The sequence below is a fragment of the Chenopodium album genome, chromosome 19 (genome assembly GCF_948465745.1).
Source record: "Chenopodium album chromosome 19, dcCheAlbu1.1, whole genome shotgun sequence".
Classification (NCBI taxonomy): Eukaryota; Viridiplantae; Streptophyta; class Magnoliopsida; order Caryophyllales; family Amaranthaceae; genus Chenopodium; species Chenopodium album.
Genome location: NC_137852.1, coordinates 498,319 through 512,616, shown reverse-complemented (window position 1 = coordinate 512,616; position 14,298 = coordinate 498,319). Strand labels below are relative to the sequence as shown.

General features: G+C 32.0%; 2 protein-coding genes across 2 annotated transcripts; both read right to left on the bottom strand.

Moving 5' to 3' along the window:
* Positions 1-2,950: 2,950 nt before the first annotated feature.
* On the bottom strand, positions 2,951-8,143 carry LOC145594802 (homeobox protein HD1-like). The gene is made up of 6 exons (XM_081651134.1): positions 7,254-8,143; positions 4,851-4,971; positions 4,209-4,402; positions 3,992-4,123; positions 3,448-3,584; positions 2,951-3,356 (listed from the first exon to the last, which is right to left on the bottom strand). The coding sequence occupies exons 1-6, from the start codon at positions 7,878-7,880 to the stop codon at positions 3,353-3,355; spliced, it is 1,215 nt and encodes a 404-aa protein (XP_081507260.1). The 5' UTR covers positions 7,881-8,143; the 3' UTR covers positions 2,951-3,352.
* Positions 8,144-10,731: 2,588 nt separating this feature from the next.
* LOC145595899 (transcription factor bHLH25-like) lies at positions 10,732-12,994 on the bottom strand. Its single transcript, XM_081652328.1, has 4 exons — positions 12,971-12,994; positions 11,757-12,182; positions 11,119-11,532; positions 10,732-10,992 (listed from the first exon to the last, which is right to left on the bottom strand). Exons 1-4 carry the CDS (start codon positions 12,992-12,994, stop codon positions 10,927-10,929), a joined length of 930 nt encoding a protein of 309 aa, XP_081508454.1. The 3' UTR covers positions 10,732-10,926.
* Between the last annotated feature and the right edge of the window lie 1,304 nt (positions 12,995-14,298).

Below are 14,298 nucleotides of genomic sequence, written 5' to 3'. Positions count from 1 at the left end.
TACATATACAAGTATCAAATCATCAAACCATTGTAACACCTAAATTATATGCTCAAATAAGACAATAGTTTGATTCGATGAAATTGCATATTACTAATTAGCCAAAATCAACAATCATAAAAACCAACTAATTCAATACGTTATGATACTAGTATACCACTTGTTATGATTAATTCCTAATATATATAAACTTTGATATTCATATCAAATTAATCGATAAATCATACACCCTACTTGATTATGTATTTATGTGTATATAATAGCGTATAAATACAATCATAATCGAATAGTACACATACATAACGAGTAAACTACACAACTACTCCCTAAACTTTGCACAAAGTTGCAGATCACTCACTAAACTTTCAAAAGTTGCAAATCACTCACTCACTTGAGTTTTGACCTTCAATAACAGGTAAAATGCAAGAACTCCCTAAACTTTCGGACAACTCCCTAAACTTCCTCACATGATTTTTAATTAGCTAGTCATTACAAAAACAACAACAACAACAACAACAATAATAATAATAATAATTATTATTATTATTATTATTATTAAAAAAACGATTATTATGTAATAAAATTATACTCCATTCTAACAACAGCTATATATATACTCCAACAACTATAGTTCAATATTTTTGGTTTTTTTATATATATATATTTTTGGTTTTTTTAATTTTTTTTTTATTTTTGTTGTTTTAGTTAGAATATTTTATAGCCACGTACTAATATAAGTAAACAACCGCGCGCTATTAAGCAATCTTAATTTCAACATCACAAAAAAAAATTCTAAACTTTTTTCTAGATCATGTTCGTTTCACAAAATTTGGAACTTTAAGTTTTTTTTTTAATAAACGCACCCAACTTCAAATTCATACGACAATGAGAGTTTTTTTTTTTTTTGTAAGGAGGCGATAAGGGATTTTTAGTACTAGGTTCTCTACTAAAGTCTGCTAATTATAAATTTTGTTGAGTTTAATGTGTATAATAAATCAAACATTCAAACATTTTTTTTTTTTTGAAGAAAAGACAACCAAACTAATTAATATGTGATATATAATGGCACACAATGAATATGCTCATCTTGTTCGAAGAACAATGATTCCTAATTGTTTGATTTCGTAAATCATTCTTTCTACTCTGATGTTAATTGGATCAACTAATTTTATATTTTTTTAAAAAAAAAAACGAAAAAAACGAACCAAACTAGTGCAAAGGAAAAAATGAAAAAGTAATTTTTTTTTTCCAAGTTAAAAATTTAGTTAGTTCCCATTAGCTTACAAATGTATGATTAGATTGTTAAATTAAAAAAATACCAAAGTTTAGGGAGTTTACCTATTAGTATAATAGTTTAGGCAAAGTTTAGGGAGTTAACCTGCTATATCAGGTAACTACCTAAAAAATGACCTTCAGCCACCTGAGTAGTGAGTAAATTGCAACTTTTAAGAGTTTAGTGAGTAAAGTGCAACATTTGGCTAAGTTTAGGGAGTAGTTGTATGCTTTACTCCATACATAACTGTATTTAGGTCATAAATTCCTTCAGACTTTTAGGCCATAAATTTCCACATACATAATTATATGTATGTATGTTGAACTGTTATTATAATTCTTGATTTAGTACAAAAACTCATCAATTTCTCTCTTTAATTTCTGCTTATCTTTTGAAATTGTGCTTACAAGTTAATTAAGAATTTCATCAAAAACTCTACATTGCAGAATTCAAAATGCAATGATTAGTTCAATTAAGAAGAAAACTAAGATTATGCAACAATTCTCTATTATTCCATTAATAGCAATTCATTAGAGTTGTTCGTCAAAAAATTTAGATAATTTCCTCATTTTAATTATGAACTAACACTCTTTCTTTAATCCTTTGATTTTTCTCTTGAATTTCTGTCTCTCTCTAATTTTTGCTTACTTAGTTTATCAAGAACTTAATGAAATTATACTACTTCGCAAAGTTCAACATGCAGTGATGAGTTCAATCCAAAAGAAAATTACGCTTTCACAAGTCCGCAACATTTTCCTATTATTCCAATTTTAGCAAATTTCTGTAAAGTTGTTCGACAAAAATATATGAGATGACATGTACGGGAAGAAAGACGAAGGGATGAAGAAGAGAGCGAGGGAACGTCAAGCAAGAGAGCGGTTTAAATGCGACTTATATGGTTGCATACTTGCGAATAGAGGCTACACATGGTATGTTAGGGTTGGTGGCCCTTGGTGGGTGCACAACAGAAGCAAATTAAAGATATAGCGATTGATAAATAATTTGGAGAAAGATACATATAGGTAAGACAAGTAGTAAAAATGGACACACAATATTTAACGTGGGAAAATTATAAAAAAAAACACCACTATTTATAGGTGATGTATGGAGGTGGAAGAAGTGTGTAAAAAATTCTACACACATGCTCTAAAATTCTCCACATAAATCTAGAATCATCATGACCATTAACCAAATTCTAGGTTGTTCCACAATTCTCCATCAATTTCTCAATAAACGATAATTTTTTAGAAACTTTGAAAAATAAGTTGGGCTATGGAATTTGAGCCACACTAACCCAACAGGGTGAAAGGATTTTGTGCCTCCCCATCCTCTTCCTCTTCCTCTTCCTCTTACTCATGATCAGGATCATCAAGGGATCAACTTCTGTTAGTTGTAACAACTTAGTCTGTTATATAGTTGGTTATGTAAGCATTGATTTTGTAATGAATTGAGCTTAGTATAAATATCTCTTCCCTGTTGTAATCTGATTCTCATTCATTCAGATTAAATAATAAATCTTAGTCTCTAATTACTTCTTTCTCATTCATTCAGCATTGATGTGTGTAATTTTTTGCTAAATGATTTGCAGTCAAGTAATGATATTCGAGTTCCTCCTTGGGAACTTTCTTTCAAATTTTTTAATAAAAGGATTTCATAATTGCATTATATGGAGTGAAATAGGAAACAAACTACTTAATCTGTACATCCACAACTTCACCAGCGTTTGATTCAAATTACTATATAAAGGTTACAAAAATATAGAATCGCCAGAAATGGCGACTCTTCTGCCATTTTATCTGAGATATACATTTTCCTATAATTCAGCAAATCTTCCTACTGATAAGGATATATCCTTGTGGATAATTCAGTATACAGGACCATTCATCTTCTGCTCATATGCACCTCTCGAAATTGAAGGATTCTTTGCCACTTTCATTAGCAGGGTTTCTCCACTTCCTCCCATATCACAGAAAACTATCCCACGTTCAATGCCAGTGTCGTAGAATTATGTTAAAGAGGTACAAAATACAGATGCTTGCCACCATTGTTCCTCATCTATATGAAACAATTGCCGCAGTTTTACCTATATTAATTACATTTATCCTGTTAGGTTCAAAGCTTGAGAAGGAGGTTATTTATAATGTACAGAGGGATTAGAAAATAAATTGAAATACCTTTTGCGTTTACTCTTCAATGCACTAGAGCTTGAAGGATTACTATGCCAGTTCCTCTTTCTTTGATTGATGAACCAATTGTTGATCTGCTTTAGCTGCAGACCTGTCTCCTGTACCAACCTCACCTTGTCTTCCTCCTGCATATATTATTTAGATCAGTATTTTCGTTCCTTATATGACAGAAGTTGAATGGAAGACAGCATTTTTGTAACAGTGGCCAAATACACCCCAGCATATCATGCAGACTGCAGCAACACAATTACAAAGCATCTTTCTGTATACATATATAGAGATTATACTCTTACTGTCTAGATATGCGTATATAAGCTACATATACATTTACATTAGTAAAATCTCTCTACTCACAAGCCACAATGAAACTAATCAATGAAATGAGATTTTACCATTAAGCAAAAGTGATGCATGACATGATTCTAAAAGTTCCCAAAGTATTAATACATATTAATCAAGTCCAAATGCCTAGTATAGCATACAAGAAACTACAGCTCCCATGATGATTTGTTTTCGATCCCAAATAGCTTACCGTTGGGTATGGCCACTTAGAATGTGATTGCCACCAAGCCTTTAAGACAGAGGTGGTGTCACCAGGGAGTTTTCCTGCTCTTCTTTTGCGCAAGATTTCTTCTCTTATATCCACAATCTTGTCCTTGTAGCCCTTTTAGAAAAGAAGAACAAACATATTAGTGACTTGCACAAGAAATAGCCTAGTTTATGCCCTTATGTGCAACAATGTGGCTTGCCTGTTTTAGCTCATGCTTCAGCTCTTGCCTCACACGCTCCATCAGTGACCGTTCACTCTCAGTTGGGATGAGGGGTCCGAACCCCATGGTGTCTGCACCGTCCAAACCTCCATCGAACAAGTTACTATCACTTTCTATGGGATCATCTTCATCATCAGACATAGTAGCCCCTGTGCCTTCACCGGGAGAGACTCCTGCACACAGGAGAGCACAAATTACCAACATCAGTATGCTATCCTGGCTTCAACAAACAGAACCAATACCTTTTCCTCCTATCACTTGGACAGAAAGTTGAGGCATATATTTCATGACCCAAAAGATAAGTTCCTAATTTTTCTGCTATACATCACCTTCATCGAAGGCAGTAACAGAATAACTTCACCCTAAGATGCCCTCAGAAGATGGTAAAGAAGAAGGTAAAACATCTTTCAGAATGTCATTTTTAAAACAATTTTCATTTTCACTTGGTTACTTTCAAAGTCCAGCAATTGCAAGAATTGTAAGAACGGAGATCCAGACCAGACCAGACTAATACAAACATGACAGTGGGAAGTGGTCCTGTGATCATTTTCAAGCTAGAATCAAGTACTTGCTCACACCAATGCAGAGGGGTTTTAAGGTTAATGGGAAAGGTATATGCACCTGTCAAGCTTTGAAGAGATTGCTCAATTTCCCAGCATGCCATCACAGCTTCCATTGCATGGACACGAACATGTTGTTGTAGTTGCTCTTTAAAGGAACACAGCAACAGAACATACTGTGTCTACAGTGTCAACCAAGATGAAACAACATAAACGTAAGATATAATCAATAACCTCCCTCTATTACATAACTTGTTCCATCACCAAAGCAATCTCAGGTTGTGTTTTCATAGTTAAGGGGAAGAAGTAGTTGCAAAAATCGGTAATTACAGCCAGGAAAACCATGTGGGAAAATCTTCAAATATGGGTAGCACAAGAAGTTGTTGGAAATTACATACTGTTCAAAAATAATCACACCATGAGAAACTAGATTTTCTATCATGATGAGTGTCTGCATCTCAACTGTACTAAAGCATTAGGAGGTGCCATCACAGCTCAGTAAGAAGTGTAATTATAATCTGTCAAGAAACTCAAGATTGATCCGATCCACTGAGGAAAGAAATTACATTAAGTAGAAAGCAATTCTATAACTGGTGTAACGATGTGTTACCGCCAGCACAATTAGTTCCTATACTATTCATATCTTGCCGTTTCCAAATTGAGAGTAATAAAAACCTCAAGTAAATATGCTGTAACATCTTGCGGGTGATTGAAATGTTACAATACTACAGTATTTTTCAAATCACAAACTCACATATGATGAACATCCATTTGACCAGTTTATTATACTTACTAGTTTAACCAAAGAATTCTGACATGAAAAAAAGTTCCATGCCACCATAACATGTTTCCCACCCAAATAAAAAGTAGTATACCACTTTCACATTTTTCCTCAGCATCATCATGATCAAAGCCTTATTCATTAAACAGTTAAGTGAAAATTTTGTCCATATTACCAGTAGTAGCATTGCATCCATCCTTAATAAATTTCACTCAAACTATCCCTCAACATAATAATGAAGATTAAAGATTTATAAACCACACCCCCACAAAATGTCACATTCATATTTTGAGCTTGATAAAATGATTATACTACTAAGTACTCACACACTTCAATATGTCAGTACCATCTTTAAAGTGTTATAAACAAGTAAAATAATCATTGACATTGAGAATTGGCAATCCGTCTCAACTGGTACACATTAGACCATTGCTATTAAGAATTAGGACTATCCCCTCCATCTCTTTCACTAAGGTTGGCAATGCTCAAATATTTCATGAGAAGAATCATCTTTGCACACAAGTTCTTTTTTACCCTAGAAAAAAGGTAATTTATCACTGCATACTAATAAGATGCCACAAACTTTGCCGGGATTCTGGAAATTAAAAAAACATTAGAATCAATGTGATTTGAGACATGGAATTTTGGATAGTAAACTATTAAGAAGTTTCTGATCAAAGACATACAAAGTACAAATTAGAATAATGCAAAACCAACATACAACTGTACAAGTTTGAGTAATACATGCAATTTGAGGACTTAAATAAAAAATAAGAAAACCAAATTGCTTATTCCCCCCATAGAAAAGTTGACATTAGAAGAATCTTTGTATCTATCTTCCTTCCAAAAGGCTGAAACAACAGAATTTCCATTGGGATGAGGTAAAAAACAAATGCATAACGATAGCTAAGATTGCTAAATGCCAAAAAGCAACCCACCTTCTTCTTTCCTAATATTGAATTCCATAAACCAACCCTCCCAAAACCTTTTTTGAATTTATTCAAGCTTGTTTCAATTCAATCAACATGGCACCTTCTCCCAAAAAATGTAACCAAAAACTCCTCTTTCTACACATCCTACAATGTCTTTATGACTCCTAATGCCATACTTACTACGACTCAACGAGTACTAGGTGTTTAGGTCCCAAGTTCGAATCCCCCTCGGTACTAGGTGTTTAGGTCCCAAGTTCGAATCCCCCTTGATTATGAATGTTGAACACATCTTTACGTCTTCCCTGGATCCACAAAGAGAAAAAAAATTCACATCCAACAAAAATCCGTCACCATTCTTCGTTACAAAGGTCCAGATGTACGCAATCTTATCCTACTCAAATCAACACCACTAAGGAAAAAAAAAAAAAATCTATCAAAAAAACATGTTGAAAACTTGAAATCATACAAAACCCAAAACTAAAAGATTCAATAACCTATCAAGTCAAGCATGACCCCATTTTAATTTATCAAATAAAACCTAACAATCAACCAAACACGACTCCAACATATCAAATTATACATTTATACTCCATATATTACCTAAAATCATCATGTAATTTAATCTAACATAAATTACTCCTCAATCTAACTCCAGAATAATTCAATTCATACCATATTTAACCAAAAATTAAGCAACAACATCAAATTGATAATAATAATAATAATATAAAACAAATTAAAAATTATATACCATGAATTGGTCCAATTCCTTATCATCCCCAACCATAGTATGACCACTTCCAAGAGCAGAATACTTAGCCACGACGTTCTGCGATTGATCAAGCTGCGCACCAATCCTCGGTATCTGGTCCACCGGAGTTGCGATCCTCAAACACGCAACATGCGCCGCTAACAACTGTTCGTAAAGCGGATGCCCTAATATCTCCGCCTTAAACTTCGCATTTTGCCAATTCACTTGTTCACCTCTATCTCCACCACCGCCGCCGCTGTTTCCGGCGCCGACAGAAACCTCGCCGTCTCCGATCTCCGGTTTCCCTGTCTCCTCATTGTGAGTCAACTCACCTGGTTGTGTCGGAATCGCCGACATCCCTGCTGAGTCATCTACTGAGTGGAGGTTTAAGAATTTACTTGCTCCACCGCCGGAACCGCCGCCGCCTGATGAACCGAGGATTGCCGAGGTTAGCCAGTTTGGTTGGTGAAGTTGCTGTTGTTGTTGTTGTTGTTGTTGTTGTTGTTGTTGTTGTCGTTGATGGTGGTGGTGTTGTTGTTGGTGGTGCGCCGACATGTTTTGCTGTTGTCCGGCGAATTGTGCCGCCATTTCCGACTGAGAGAGGTGGTGGTTATGATGATACGCCATTTTTTTGAATTTCAGAAAAGATAAAATTGAAAATATAAATTAAAAATGGAGGGAAAGATTGTATTTATAAGAGACGGTCCATTAATATATTAAAATAATAGGAGTATGTAATATAAAAACTATAGTAATCGTATAATATAAGGTGAGGAAGAAGGAGGGAGTTTCAGAGAGAGGAGAGAGAAAATTGGTCGGGAAAATGGTGGGAGAAGAGAAGGTGATAATGAGAGAAGGTTTTTTTTTTTTTTTTTTTTTTTGGAATTATAAAAAAGAAAAAGAAAGCCGCCGAAATTAAATTATAAAGGAAATATTTAATTTAATATTTGGGGGGGGACCAATTTAATTTGGAAAATACTGGGTCGTTGATTTTATTTAATTTGATCGAAAGGTAAGATGAGAGACAACGTGGATATATTGTCGTTTCCATGTCGTATTTGACATTTTTGTAATTTTCTTTTTAGGCACAGGTTTTTTATTTATTGCACTACAAGTAGTAGGACTACTACTAGTCTACTACTACTTCAATGGTAGGGGCCTGGGGGATAATATTGGACTATTGTCTATAAATAATCTCAACTATTGTTCGTGTGCGGTAAATAATTTGTACGAACTAATCATTTGGCGCAAATTCTATAGTTAAGATTATTTATAATTACTACACTTGAGTAATTGGATAAATAAATGTATGTAATATAGAAAATATTATGAGTAGCAAATAAACAACTTAAGGAAACTGTGTTTTTTTAAAATAACTCGAATTAGTGTCTATGGGAAATTTGCTTGCTTTGGAATCATGCATGGCATTGGCAATAGCTTGTAGCATACTATATGGTGGTATTGGGAAATTTATAACATCATTGTCCATGCCCAAGTTATATCTAGCAAGTAAGTCACTGTCCATTGTGACTAAATATTATTTGACATTTGCTAAAATATCAATTTATATGAAGTTAAGATTCATTTCACATCATTGTAAGTTTCCCTTTATTTCAAATTACTTAACTATGTTTTTAGATTTTATTTTCTTAGTCAAATTTGGTTACTGATACTTATTCATATGACTTAATGACTATGTGAGAGTAACATTATTTTTCTCTCGAATATCTTAATTGTGTTCTCGTTATTGATAAATTAGTTACATAATACATAGATGTGAGTTTTGAGTGCTTTAAGTTGTCTACTTACTTTTATCTCCTACTAGATTCAAGATTCCCTAATTTCATTATTTTTCTCTAATTTTTTTTTTATTTTTTTATTTTTTTTGTTTTTTTTATAAACCATAGGATGTAATATTGTAATAGCAAGTTGAGACTTGCAAGTTGTAATTGCAACTACTTCATACAATATATAATTTAATCAATTTGGATTTTACTTTTTTTTTTATTATTATTATTTAATTTAAAATAAATTTGGCCCACAATATTTACTTATTTTCAGTTCAGTTCATTTCAGTTCAGTTCAGCTCCAATCAGTTCAGTTCAGTTCAGTTCAATTCAGCTCCAATCAGTTCAGTTCAGTTCAGCTCTTAATTTCCCTCTCTCATAAAATATTCATTTCAGCTTAGTTCAGTTCAGTTCAGTTCCAATCAGTTCAGTTCAGTTCAGTTCAGCTCCAATCAGTTCAGTTCAGTTCAGTTCAGCTCTTAATTTCCCTCTCTCATAAAATATTCATTTCAGCTTAGTTCAGTTCAGTTCCAATCAGTTCAGTTCAGTAAATATGAACAGGCCCTAGTTTTGATTCCTCCAAAAGAAAATTAATCTAAATCTATCACTGAGATTAACTAGGTGATTATATTAAGTAAGTGAATGTTATTTGTTAGTTATTTTAGTGCATGTAATAATTAAAAAAAAACTATAAGTAGTTCAATAAGCTAATTTCAAACCTTTCCTATTATTAGGACAGCTAACGCGCACATAGCTAGTCATGTTCGAAAGTTCGGTCGATTTGACGTCATTAGTAGCGTTAATTAGAGAAAATATATAAATAAACATTTTAGCGACATAATCATTTCAACACTATTCATAAAATGTAGTTAGACTTTTAAAAGGGATAAATACGTAAACAAACATTTTTTAAGGGTATAGTCTCAACAAGATTTAACACTATTTAAAAGAGTTTACTCATATGTTTTTTAAATGTAGGGATATATGTTTTTTTTTTTTTTAAGAAAAAAGTTAATTCAATAAACTACTTTCTTTGTTCTAATAATATTGCAATAAAAACTTTTGCCCCTTTTCATCATTTTTGTTTGTCCATATAGTATAATTTATACGTTAAAAAAAAATATAGTCTTGTATGTGGGATCTTGTTAGAATCGTCTCATAAAATACCTTCAATTTTTTATAATATTTACTTTTATACAAATATAGATATTTAACAAATAAAAATGTGATTTGAGATGCGTGATTTTATCCTTGTTCTATTATTATTGAAACAGAAGAAGTATTTCATTACCAACCACCCAAATTAAATTATTCAGAATGGTAAAGTCATTAATATAGTAAACTAAAATCTTTTTCACGCAAACAAGACCAATATTGTCATTATTTTCATCACCGCAATATTCTACAAACTTCCCCAAGCTTTCACTCATTGGGAGCTAGGTGTTCATAAGAAACACATACATGGACTTTCCCATTATAATACTCCGTACTAAAAGCTTATATTTGGCAAATTTTATTACCTGATTTTCATGAATAACAAACCAATAAAATTTTAAATAAAATGCTCCATTACTTAAATTCATCATTATATAATCATATACTCCGGAATTTTGACTTGACAAAATTAGAAACATTATTAAGTGTATCAGTTTATGCAGCCATGTCCTGCATATACTTTCTTATTAATTACTCCGTTATTTTGTTTCCAAAAAAATAAAAACGTTATTTAGTAAAGTTCAGATGATAAATAAACTACAAATATTTCCTAGATTTATCTAAATTAAAGATCCGAAAACAAGTTCTAGCTTATTAATTAAACAATGAGCTAGAATAATAATATTCATTTTCGTTCGATATTTATGGACCGTCCTCGGTACTAGCCTAACTTAATGAAGGGCATTACGAAGAGTTGTAGCAAAATCTCTTACATTCTTGTTGAACCCTTTTTCCATCTGCAAAAATGAATGTAAAATCGTCCGAAAATAAATTTCATTAATTAAAATTCAACAAAAATAATTCATTAAGATTAAAAAAAAAATGCATTATTTTATTTTAGTTTATAAGGGGTGAGTTATTACCTGAGCAACAATGGTAACAGTTAGGGCAACGTTTTCAAATGGTATGACACTAAAATTAGTAATGACCAAATGATGCTTGTCTACCTCGGCAAATAACTTGGCCAATATCTCCTTTCGTTTTTCACAATAAACTCTTAAGAGAACTGTGTTACCCAATACTTTTACTTCAATTTCTGAGAATGAGTCACTGCTATTATTATTATTACTTCCATCACCATCGCTACTGCCACTACTACCTTTTCCACAATAGTCGTCCATAGTCGACGAGGAAGAAACATTATCATCTGCAGTGCCATTGACAAGTATCACGGACTCCACAATCCTCTTTGCGACCTCACTTTCGAGTACCTTTACTTTCTCTTGAAGTTCCTTCATGTGTCTTATTGCCTCTCCTAACACCGATGTTTTATCTATCTGTATAACCATTACCAAAACTTATATTTCAGTCTTTAAATCTTTAATTATCATAGTATATTGGTCAAACATATACACGATTGAAATATATTAATTCAGAAAAGCCAATAGTAGTAACTTTTTTTTTTTTTTATTCATTCTGATAAGTTAGGTTATAGTTTTAAAAAAAACTGTCCGAACTTCTTGTGTATCTAAAAAAAAAAAAAAAAAAGAAGTGTGCGCACCTTTTTTAGGCCAGGAAGGATGGCGGAGAGCGAAATGAACATCTGGCTAAGTAATTCCCGGCGCTTCCTCTCGGCGATAATGTGATCTTGCACTTGGCTCGGCTGTCGTTTCCTCTTTGGGGCATGACTCGTACTCACTGCTTGCTTCTTCGTCTTTTGCTTAGTTTTAGAAGGTTGGCTCTCTTGAACATCGGAGCTTACAATGTTATCGCTATCATTGTTATTGTTACCGTTGTGGTTTTCACTGATGTCGGAAATAGGAGGGGTTGATATATATTGTTCAATGACATTGCACTCAATATCTACCTGAGGAGAGGCCGTGTCGAAAAATGTAGCAGCAAGTTGTTCGTCAAATGTTGATTCCATATCCATTACACTTTGATGGTAAGGGTCGATTAAACTATCAACTGGATCCATATCAATTTCCTACATCAAGCAATTGATACAATGGATCAGTTCATTAATTACAAAATTAATTTCAATGAACAAAAAATTAAGATGGATGTATATTTAATTTGTACTCCGTATAAAATATGTATGCTATTAAACTTTGTCTATCCCAAAACCAAAAAAAAAAAAAAGTCAAACCACTACTCAACAAAAAAAATGTGAGTGTTTGGCAAAGTAATGGTTCAAGTACTCCGTAGCTTTTAGTGGTGGAGGTAGCTTTTATTAAAAGTTAGGATTATTAGCTTTTGAAGTTAGAGGTAGCTTTTGAAAATTTAATGTATAGTTTTAAAAATAAAATATTGATTCTTAAATGTAAGAGCTAGCCAACCACTACTTTACCGAACAATCATACCTAAATTATCTTTTTTCACATCTAACAGCTTGTTGACAGCTAACAACTATCTCCACAGCTACAGCTACCTTCACAGCTATATTTTGCCAAACATGCCCTAAATATGCACAAAGTATTTTATAACAATACAGTGGAGAACTATTTTGAAGCTTGCCCCTCGGTTCCACCAAAAAAATTAATAATCAATTAAAGATATCTAGACGGTGTAAAATAGAAATGAGCACATCATTTTAAACCGAAGGATTTATAAATAACTTCACAATTATTAAAGAAAGCAAAATTTTTGACTCCATCAAATTTAATTGTACACTATATTACTATTTCAAATTACATTAGAGAGAGCAAAATTTTACGTAATCATTACAAGTAATAAATTAATTAAATTATTTAGAGTTGTATATTAAGCTCTTACCAATTCTGCTAACCATGCATCCATAGTCATGGTCGAAGTCATTGTTTCCTCTTCTTAACAATTCAAGTAGGACGACAAAAGGGGTATATGAATGCTATTATACTGATTGGAAAGTAGTGTTGTTGAGTTTTCAGTCTTTAGAGTTCCCTTATTTATAGAGAGCAATGTCACCAATGTCACCAATTAGGTTTCCCCACCATTTTTAATACTCTCTCCTCATTTTATATTCTTTCTTATAAGAATTTTGCAGTTTAAAATAAATATCTTTAATTATAAATACACTCAATAAGATCAAAGTAAGACCCTGTTTGATTCACCTTAATTTTACTTAACTGAAATTATTTTTAATGAACTGAACTTAATTTTACTGAACTTAAATTATTTTTACTAAACTTAAATTATTTTTACTGAACTAAAATTATTTTTACTGATTTTCTATTATAATTCTTCTTTAAGAAAACTGAATTTTACTGAACTTAACTTATTTTTACTGAACTGAAATTAATTTTACTGAACTGAACTAATTTTTACTGAACTGAAATTATTTTACTTAATATTATTTTTTTTAAGGTGAAGAGAACATGACCTAAAAAATAAGGATTCTAAATAATTTCTGAAAATATATCTTAAATTAGATCTAACAAGATTCCACGTGATATAATTTTGATGTTTATATTGTAGTGACTCATGTGACCATTAATTAATAGAAGCAAACTAATTAAACCCAAAAATAAAATGTACTACGTACTTGCCTATCAAGAAAAATTATAACTTAAAAAAAAAAAAAAAAAAAAACTGTAGTAGTTTACTTTGAAAAAGATAAATAGTAGAATGCATTATGTTGTTAGTAATGAAGATGGTGCGTCAAAATACTAGGATTATTACTCATTCCTTTCGTTTAAACTTCTAAATCAAGTGTAGCATAGATTCATAAGCAGTGACAATACTTTTACTAATTAGATAATGATGAATAATTCAACTTTTTAGTGAATACGACCTAGAGGAGAATATCTTATACTACTACTATTGGAGTGATCATTGATCCTAACTCTACTCATAAATTGTGTATGAGTATTTTACTCATTTTGCCCCTAAATATATTGGTCATATTTAACTTAAGAGGTTGAACTAATATAGCTAATTAATTAAATTATACATAACATTTTATTAATCATGCATGCATATACGTTTACTTATTATCTTTTGCAAGAAAACAATAGATTATTAATCCTAATTGAATCCAATACCTCTCACTTCAAATTACTCTACCGCTTTCCCTCCATAAATTTGTCTAATATCGACTATTTTAAGTTTAACTAAAACCAATC

Bases quoted from the DNA above. Each gene is read 5' to 3' on its own strand.
- LOC145594802 (XM_081651134.1), bottom strand. From the start codon at position 7,880: ATGGCGTATCATCATAACCACCACCTCTCTCAGTCGGAAATGGCGGCA. The intron at 4,972-7,253 runs GTATATAATTTT...TTGACACTGTAG, and splicing joins AGGAATTGGACCAATTCATG to ACACAGTATGTTCTGTTGCT. The intron at 4,124-4,208 runs GCAAGCCACATT...CTTTTCTAAAAG, and splicing joins TGAAGCATGAGCTAAAACAG to GGCTACAAGGACAAGATTGT.
- LOC145595899 (XM_081652328.1), bottom strand. From the start codon at position 12,994: ATGGATGCATGGTTAGCAGAATTG. The intron at 12,183-12,970 runs GTAAGAGCTTAA...TGCTTGATGTAG, and splicing joins ATGCATGGTTAGCAGAATTG to GAAATTGATATGGATCCAGT. The intron at 10,993-11,118 runs GTAATAACTCAC...TCATTTTTGCAG, and splicing joins CTGTTACCATTGTTGCTCAG to ATGGAAAAAGGGTTCAACAA.